Consider the following 10,427-nt stretch of genomic DNA (forward strand, 5'->3'; position numbering starts at 1 on the left):
TTAAATAAATAATAATAATTCTATCCAAAATAATCATAATTTAAAAAGACAAATATTTTTCCTGAAAAGACACCACCAATTTCCTAACTCCAAATTTTTTCATTTAGGTCGTAATTGCATTGTGTTTTTTATGGAAGGCAAAAAAAGAATTGTCTACATCAGTGATCAAGGAAAAACATTTACGTTTCTGTGGCAATATCAATATTGCACAATACCTTTGATCTCAAAAATATATCTAAACCCTTTTCAATATTATTATTCTTACGCTGTTACGCAGGACTTAATAAAGAAATAGTGCACAAATTATTGAAGACGTAAGATTTTGTCAAATAATAAATGAGTAAATCGTATGCATACATCAAAACAATGACTAAATGACACTACTATTATAAAACTATAGATACGAAAATCTAAAACTAATATTTTTAAAAACAAAAATTAATTGTATAATACACGACAATTTGATTCCATATCAAAATATAAAGCTTATTTTATAAATAATTTATTTAATGAATTTTAATAATATCTTAAATGTATTTTAAAAATGTTCTTAATATATTCTTCATGGGCTTACAAAGTTTAAATTTGACTTTTAGGCATAGTATTTGCATCATGGGCTTACAAAGTTGCCCACCCCCTATCCCTTTTTTATAAGTTGCCTTTTTTTTAGTACAATGTCTAAAACCTTTGCCGATTTCATTTGGTCGCCCGAACTTCACCAAACCGTTCTCTCAAGTCTCAATCATGCAAGCTTCTTCGGCCTTTGAGTGAATATACAAAGGTGAAAGCAAAGGCCAATATGGATATTTTCAAATAAATTCGGTTTGATTTTAGAATTCAATATGAACCGGAGGAAAAGAAAAGAAAAAGTGGTTTATGCCTAAGTTAGACATTTAAGTTTAAGAGAAACTATATTTCAGGAACTAATAAAATGTTAGTGTTCATATTAGAAAAAAAAAAAAAAAACTATTGTAACAAGCCGATACATAAATAGGAATGCTAGGTAAATAAAAATAGTATATTCTCATAATAAATTGTTATTAGATTTTATTAAAATTTAATATTTTTGTTGAAATGATTAGAAGACTATTCAAATAAGTTTTTTAAAAGGATATGGGATTTTTCATACATAAAAAAAAATATTAAAATAATGAAACCCACGTTACGTGTCAATGAAGGATATTGTGGGAATAGGGTTGGTGATGCAAAAGTGAAAAAGTTGTTAATGGCTAGAAAAAGTTGGTAAAAAACTAAATGGCTTGGGAAAATAATAATCTCAGCCGACACCATTCTCGAACATCAAACAGGAACGAAATACTTTCTAACTCCACTCAGGAACAAACACTCTTTCGGTGGGAGACATTGCCCTCTACTTGAAGATGTAACATTAAAAAGATGTAACATTAAATCCAGAACTATAGATAGTTCTGTGTGATGGGTTAAGGAATCGGATAACCCAAATATTAGAACCCTGTGATGCGATAATCCGCACCAGTTGGATAAGGCAAGTCAATAGAAAACATACAAAGCAAGGTATGCTTTGATAAATTTTTCTTTCAAAGATAAATAATTCCTACAATCACAATGAAGGGGAACAAAATAACTAACCATGGCAATTAGTGAGCTAGAATTGCAAGAGACAAATGTGAGATACACTCATTTGTATCATAGATCAAACTGTACGGTACACAAAGTTAGCAAAACAACTATTTATGCACCATGTTGGCAATCCTAACAATTTTTGTTAAGTGCCTTTGTCAAGTCAACATAAGATCATTCCCTCCCAGATTAGGACGAAGGCAAACACGAACTTCATGCTCTTCTGGTCCTGCACGAAGTTTTGGCACCATGATCTCTAGCACTGATCCTGGCCCATCATAGTATGCTTCTATATTGGCATCTTCAGGAATTCGAGTTGAAAGTGAGATTTCACGGACAAACTCTCCAGGTGGGGAGTGTTCTGAGGCTGAATCTGTCAGCTTGAATGTCCTATCATGTCTCTTGATAAATGGCTTTCGAGATGTGCTCATACAAGAAACCTTTATTATCCCACGTGTAAGAGTGTTCCTCCAAGAAACTTTAACGCTCGGAAGATCGACACACGGCAAATTGACAATGATCAAGTAACCTTGTTCATCCTCATATATAGATTTTGTAGCAGTAACTGGTCCATAAACACTCTTCATCACCCCAGAAAAGTCATTTAACCAGTGTGGCTCACTAGGATGCAATTCTATATCTGGAATCCGATCAGATGGAGGATTAACAGCCAAGTAACATTCTTCACCATTTCCATGAGGGAAAAAATCCTTCCTCTTCTTGCTGCTGACAGGAGATAGGTCCAACCCATCACCATTAGACAGAAAAGTTGACAAATTCAACCCAGATCCATTTAGCAGCTTCTTCGTGAGTACATTTGAAGCACTCTCAACCTCAAAATCCGTGTTGGGAAGATTTCTCCATGAACTGAAATCACTTGCTTCAGGTGGGATTGCAAAATTCAAATCTCGGCCAGTGAGTTCCATCCACCTTTTCCGTTCATCCTCATTGAGGCCCATCAGATTGGGTGATGGAAAAACCTCAATGCCATGGACACATTGGGGATTTGAAAGTCCTCTATAATGCTTTCGTTGCATCCTGTGGGATCGAACAAAACCCTTGTCAACACTAAATGGAAAAGGGCGATCCCCTTGGCGAGAATGCCCATTCATGTAACTCCTCAGCTGCATCTTTCCCAATGCATTGTCAGGCCTCTCCTTGAAAGCCCACATGTACATATTTTCCATGTCATGTTGAACCATGAAAATGTCAAGCTTAAGATCAGATTTATCAAACCCTGAAACACCATTGCTGTCCCTGATAAACTTGGCCTTAGATTTATCATTCAATGCAGGCTTAAAGTAAAAACTGAAGAAAAACCAGGCACCCCATATGCTATCATTTCGCTTTGCACATTTCCTTCCAGCTTTGGGCAGGTTGAGAAAACTCTCAGTCTCATATCCTTGAGTACCAAGACCAACATCTAAAATATCACACGTGACAGAATTCCATGGCTGTGAAGGCAGGCTGCTACGTTCTGCTGACGGAGGCAAATTGATGTCGGGTGGACCTGAAATTATGATTTGTGTATTCATCACCAAATCCAGTTCCTCATGAGAAGATGCACTTGAATCCATGGACAACAGCGTGGATGGGTGATGATTCTCCATTAACAAAGTATCAAGACGAGAATGGCCCATTTTACCTCATCTCGTTGATGAGTTTTGTTGCTGGTCGGTTCAATGTTGCCATCCCAAAAGTAACTCGATAGAACAATCTTATAAACACCTTCTGCAAATCAATCCCCACTATATCTCCCCTCCATCAATGCCCTATATTCATAACATAATCAGATAACAGAATTCTCACACATCCACATAAATGGATAATAAAACCAACAATTTCAATTTTTCAAATTTAAAAAAAAAAACCTATAAGATTTAAAATGAGAACTTGTGTATTCTTCTAGCCATATATATAAATATCTCTCTCCATATATATATATATATAAACTACACAACAGTGATAGAAATTTTCCTATATCTGGATAATATTAATTAATTAGTTTTGTGTTTTAAAATTAATCGGGTTAGTAGGTATTCTAATTTCAATTATTTTGATTAGTGCATTGTGATAATGATAAGTTGGGTTTTGGTGTGACCCTGGTTTCCATGATGGATGGACCCATGGATACAAATTCTTTCTTGAATATCTTGCCAGGTCTCATATCTAGCCTATTTATATTGAGATTAAGCCTTGTGAGCCAACATATAGAGGAAGATCCTAGTGCATCAAGTTGCTTTCTTTCCTCCAGCTTTATGATGGCCTAACAAGGTCCACACTTTTACACATTTAATTCTATTATTGTTTGATATTTTATAATCATATATACATGACCATAATTTTTAGATCTTTGAAGCAGGGTATAATAACAAGAGAAATGGACATATATAAGGAATGATATCTCTCCAATCTCTATTTAAGGAGAGTTAGGAAGAGATTTCACAAAGCTGAAAGAAGATTGTATCTAACCCTAGTCCCATAAACACTCCAAAATCAGTTGGGACACACTGAATCAAAACATCAAATCCATAAATTTTTTTTTGCAAACTCAATATATATATATATAGACACACACATAGACATATATAAGAGAAATATATTGTTGTAAAGATTGCAAAAAAAAAAAAATGTTTAGAAACATGGGTATTTACCTTTTAGGATAAGCATCGGACAATCGAGAAGAAGAGGAACTTCCGCAACCGACGATAATGATGTGCTCCACCATATCATCAACAACCATGTTTTCTAGTCAGACTCTTTTATTTTATTTATTTTTTAAAAAAGAAAGAAAGATAAAAAGGCCTAATTTTCTTCTTCTTCTTCTTCTTCTTCGACCCGTCAAAATAACACAGAAGAAGAGGTGTTTCGTAATTCGTAGGTTAAGCCTGCACTGGATACCACTACGACCTTCGTGGACCACCGTTTGTTTCTCCACGGTCTGGTCATGAGTCGCGGGCCCAGCTCTTCTCTTGTTCTGATATTAATGTCATGTTTTTTACCTGGTTGTGATGTGATCAGGAATGTCATTTTTAGTGAAATTATTTTTTATCTTTTTTTTTTTTACAATATTCTTATATTCTCCATCTTTTTAATTTTTTGAAGGAGAAAAAATATAAAAAACTATTAAATATAATATTAATTTCATTTAAAATAACACAATCTTGGGAAGAACGACCATTTTGCCTTGTTTGGCAAAAAAATTTGCCAGAGACTGCTACGCCAACAGTAAATTTTTTTAAAATGTCACACGACATATTTCGCTACATTGTGTAGCGAAATATGTTTGTATATAATTCGCTACACAGTGTAGCGAAATATGTCATGTCATACTGCACAGTTAAAAAAAAAGATACGTGTCAAACAGGCAAAAATTCGCTATACTGTGCAGCAAATTATGCTTGAATTTTGGCAAGCTTGACAAAATAGTCACTCTCCCACCGTCTTGTTTCCCTCATAAGTCAGAACGGGTGGCACTGTTTCTTTTCTTTCTTTCTTGTTTTTTCAAAAATAAATAAAAATACGGGTGGTATTGTTTTAATTATTTGAAAAGAATTAAGATCAATTTAATTTATTGGTTATATAAAATATATTAACTTTACCACCATGTGATGGATTGTGAAATCATTATTAATAGTTTTAATTAAGGACTAAATTGAATTCACTTTTTATGATTAAGCAACTAAATTAATATAATTTTTATGATTAAAATATTAAATTAATGTTAATTTTAAAAAAATATAAATTAATGTTCATTTAAAAGACCAAATTATGTTATATGTGTTCACTCTCAGTACTTTGTTTTTAATTATAAAATGGAAAAAAATAATTTTAACCATTTAATTTTGTATAAATATTAATTATATGAAAAAATCAATCTTGATGTCAAAATCAGATTTTTTTTATCATAATAACTACCCTTTAACGCGGGATCAACAATCTGACCCAGGGTCCCACTCTTGTAACAATACCTCGCCCAATCAGCAAGCGACACTTGTTTCTTCTTCGCGGTATTGATCAGAGGCAGTCGAGCACACAGTATCTCAAACAACACCACTCCAAAAGAGTACACGTCAGACTTCTCCGTCAAATGCTGCCGTTTGTAATACTTCGGGTCTAAATACCCACGGTGCTTACATGGGTCTTGGATATGCCTGAAGGCCCAATTCTTGATAACCCAAAGTCAGAAAGCTTTCCCACCCATTTCACATCCAATAAAATATTCGTCATTTTCACGTGGCAATGGATGATAACACGTAGGGGTGTTTATCAACTGATCCAAATCACTTCAAACTATAGTGACCGAATCAAAAAATCGATAATTGAATAAATCAAAAATTAAAAAAAAAATCACATATTTTAATTGGATTGGATCGGTTTTGGATTGGTTGATTAAAATCGATCCAATCCAAACTGATCCAACATATTAATTCCCCTCTACCTATTTGGGTCTTTCTCTAATTATAACCCAAAAATTTCTAAACTCAAGACCCATCAACTAAATCCACGAAAAAACTAGTCATATCTCATCAACAAAATTTCATCTGTGTAGAGCTTTATATCTTATTGCAAAAAAAAAAAACTATATTATCGTTTATTGATGCTTTTGTATTTCAAGTTTTTTTTTTTACAAAGTCAATATATACAAAAGATATTATTTGCAATATAATCATGAAACAAATTTTAGTATTTTCAAAAAACCAAAAACCGATCCAATCCAAACCGAAAAAATTTGGATTGGATCGAATCGGATTTGAAAAAAAAATACAAACCGAATGTATGATCAAACTGAAGGAATTGAATCAGATGATTTTTGCTTCCAAAACCGATCCAATCCAGACATGTTTCGCGCCTGTATGGAGGTAATGCAGCCCACGCGCTGCTCTGATGCAAATCTTGGATTCTCGTTTTATATGTTGTTGAGCTATCAAAATAAATTTTAATTCCCAAAGTACTTTTTAGGTGTCAAAATGGGTTGATCCGTCCCATTTAACCCTAGCCAGCATGAGTTAGGGCAAAAAATCATACAGGGCCAAAAAGCCCACTACGATAAAGCCCCTCATGGGCCAAAAAGCCCCCACAAAGCCTTATGAATTAATTAGGGCCAACTCGCGAGCCTTCTAAAAATTTAATATTTATTGTTTAAAAAAAAGAAAGAAAATATTAATATAATAATGGCTTTTATACTTCTCCTATCGTTGCAGAATAAATTTTTTGCAGCAACACATAGAAACCTAGGATACCCCAGCGGATCTTGACTTTTTTTAAATAAAAAAATCAATGGGACCCTATAATTATACTAAGTACCATTGGATCAATACGTGAGAATTTTCATGTTGAAAAATCAAGCTTTTTCTGATATACTGCATATTTTCTAATGCAATTAATCTATTCCTGGATTAAAAATAAAAAAATAGCATTTGTGCAATAACACATAATGTTTGGCATTTTAAATTATCATCAAGTATTTCTCGTATAAGAGTGACTTTTTTTTTTTTTTTTAAATAAAGAGGGGCTAAGCCCCATAGACGTTGCCGCTTCCAATTTCCAATTTCACTTATACTTTACTTTCCAATTCATAGCTTGTTCAGCAAAGAGGTGATTTTCTGATTCAACCATATATAGGGTTTAAAATTTCAACTCCCAATTTCTTTCCTTGTCCGATTCTTTTTCTCTTTTACTTTTCCTTTCACTCTCAACAAATTTTCCATCTCTCTCGTGTGGATTACGACAATCCCTCATCCATCTTCTGCATCTTCATTAACCCTTTCTGAAAAATGGTCTCATTTTCCTGAGAAAATTTCTCTTCCTGTTTTCTATTGTTATCCTATCCACCATTCCTTGTTCAAGTCGTTGCAAAATTCCCATTTCCTAAGTTTCCTGGATCGATGTCATCCACAGGCCAAATGTTTCTTTGGATATTTCTAATGTTTAGCTTGATCCATGGGCTAGCCCTATCCAACCCATTGGAAGAGAGGGCTGTGTGGGGTCAGGGCAAAAAATAGTCCTACATTGACGGGGCCAAAAAATTTACAATGTCAGAAATGGGGCCGTCCCCATGCACTAGTCTCTTTTGACAACTCTATCTCTTAAGCTTCAAAGTTCTATAATTTAGTGGGTTGAGCTAAGATTTATCCAAGGACTAAAATGTTTCCTTTATATTATCACATTAAAATATAATAATAATAATAATAAAATAAATTAATTGTGGGTAGAAATGAAGTTAATAATATCATTTAATAATTATTTATTTATTTTTAATTATGCAAATGTATGAAAGGATATTATTGAAAAACAACAAATGATAGTGGTAAATCGATGAGTTGTAAAGCTATCAAAAAAAGAGTGCTGAGTTATTAAGTTATTATATTAAAAAATGAGTCTAAACTGAAGAAATATCATTGAAAAACACCGAATCAAAATGACAAGATTATTAGTTGAGAAAATAATAATTAAACAATATTATTGAAAAGTACCAAATGGTGGTGATAAGGTGATTAGTTGCGAATAGAGGTGGCAAAATGGGTCGGCCCGCTCCGCCGCCAACCTGCCAAAATGGGTTGGCCCGCCCCACCCCGCATTTTGATATGGATTGAGAATCTCAACCCATCCCGTTTTGTGGTGGGTTGGCGAGTCAACCCATCTAAAAATAAAAAATAGTAAAAAAATAATATTTTATTAATTTTATAATATTTCTTATTTTCTTTTTACAATCCCTTTAGTTTTTTTCCAATCTCAAACCTAAATGTATAATAATATTTAGTCAAATATTTTTTAAAAACTTATTTTTGCCTCAATATATGGGTAACCTTTGTAATAATAATAAAAAAATTCTTAAATTTTTTCTACGGGAGTAATAAGATAAAAAAATGTATCACAAAAACTTAGTGACAAATAAAATACTACAAAAAAACTGACCCGTGGGCCAACCCGTCCGACCCACCGCCAACCCATTTTGACCCACAACTAAGCGGGGCGGGTTGAGGTGGGTTGAAATGTATAACCCAACCGCCTCGTTTTGACGGGTTGACCCGTCGAGTTCAACCTAAATTGTCACCTCTAGTTGCGAAAGTAATAATGAAGCAATATATTGAAAAATACTAAAAATATTAATTGTAAAAGCAATAATAAAGAAAGATTGTCTAAAGGTGGTGGTAATATCAATGTCTTCTTGTCTAAAGGAAGAACATCTATAAATAGGTGAAGTTTTAGAAGAAGTTGGAGCAGAAAAATTAGAGAGAGTGAGAAGCAAATTACGATAGTGGAAAAAAATAGAAAGATAATGAAATAATAAAATATTGGAAGATTAGAAGGAAGTTCTTAGCAAGTAAGCATTTAATCAAGACTCACACCAATTGTTGACTCCTACCTTGTCTCATCAATACTTAGTTCAGTGAATAACGAGGACTATGCCAAATCTAAATTTTAATTTTAATTTTATTATGAACTATATCAAGTAAAAGATATTCCTTCCCTATCTATAATTATATTTTATTCATTCTTGAATGATATTTACAGTAAAATTTACAATAAAGTTAATATATATATATATATATATATATATGTGTAAAGGTTAAATCATTTCTGCAGCCGCTTTACGTACAACAATGACAGGTGTATAGTTATTTATAATTTCTCACGTTTAATGCTTTCATCCTTTGTATGATTATGATTCCCTGTATTTAATGCTTTCAAGTATATATATGGCAAGTATTTGATTGCTGCACATACAACAGCTGCAAAAATGTAAACCCCATATATAAATCCAATATATAAATATGTATTTATATCAAAATTTAAATATTACAGAAGAGATAAAATTTTATTAAAATATGGATTTAAATTTTCTCAATATATAATGTTAAAAAAATATTATTTGCTTAATAATTAATAATTAATATTGCACATAAAAATGATAAATCTTCATTATAAGTATTCCAAGATATAATAAGAAGCGAATACTTCAAAGTTTTTTTTTTTTTTTTTTTTTGGTATCCTACTTCAAAGCTTTTAATATAGAACCAATTCGTCAAGGGTTATTGGGCAAATAATTACATTTTTGCTGACATTTCACTTGTATATTTGTGTGTAAATATTTTTTTATTTAAAAAATAAATTATGATAAATCAGTTATTTGTAGAATATTTTAAGAAATGTTAAATGTTTATTTATTAAAATAATTTTTAAATGAATCTTTATCAAATTTTTTATGCATATATTGATTCCGATAGAAGAAACGATCTTTAAAAAGAAATGGTAACTTTGAATAGTCGGGCAGCGAGTTAACCCTAACCCAAAGGGCTTTGTGGGGCTTTTGATCTGTGTAGGCTTTTGACCTGTGTAGGCTTTTATAATTGTCAGTCTTTTAGCTTTACAAACTTTTGCCCCTAATTCGCATGAGTTATGGACTAATGGGGCAGACTAATCTATTTTGACAACCCTACTTATATGTATTGTAGTTGTCCTATTGAGGCCATAATTAAGAAATGAGAATAAGAGTTTGTGATCTCATTTTTTTAAGATGAACTAGCATTTGTCATTAGCTTAATTCTCGTAAAAATTTAAGTTGTTAAGTGAAAACATATTAATCGATTTTATATTATATTTTTAACACATCTCTTCACGCATGAGTTTTTTAGGCTTACGGAATGAATAATGTATAGTCCCATTAAATCTATGTTAAAAAAATTCATAATTTTTATTCGAAGTACAAGGATTCAATGATTATTTTATATCACTTAATCGTAGAGGCTTTGATACCATATTATAAATAAACTCTCCCAAGTGATTGGGTGAAAGTATACGAATCACTTTTATCTTATATATGT

General features: G+C 32.3%; 1 protein-coding gene across 1 annotated transcript; it reads right to left on the reverse strand.

Moving 5' to 3' along the window:
- Nucleotides 1-1,593: 1,593 nt before the first annotated feature.
- On the reverse strand, nt 1,594-4,496 carry LOC133287810 (uncharacterized). Its single transcript, XM_061485491.1, has 2 exons — nt 4,254-4,496; nt 1,594-3,371 (listed from the first exon to the last, which is right to left on the reverse strand). The coding sequence occupies exon 2, from the start codon at nt 3,237-3,239 to the stop codon at nt 1,758-1,760; it is 1,482 nt and encodes a 493-aa protein (XP_061341475.1). The 5' UTR covers nt 3,240-3,371; nt 4,254-4,496; the 3' UTR covers nt 1,594-1,757.
- Between the last annotated feature and the right edge of the window lie 5,931 nt (nt 4,497-10,427).

Source organism: Gastrolobium bilobum, unplaced genomic scaffold (assembly GCF_033153095.1).
Source record: "Gastrolobium bilobum isolate Gb01-03AN ecotype WA unplaced genomic scaffold, APGP_CSIRO_Gbil_v1 utg7986, whole genome shotgun sequence".
Lineage (NCBI taxonomy): Eukaryota > Viridiplantae > Streptophyta > Magnoliopsida > Fabales > Fabaceae > Gastrolobium > Gastrolobium bilobum.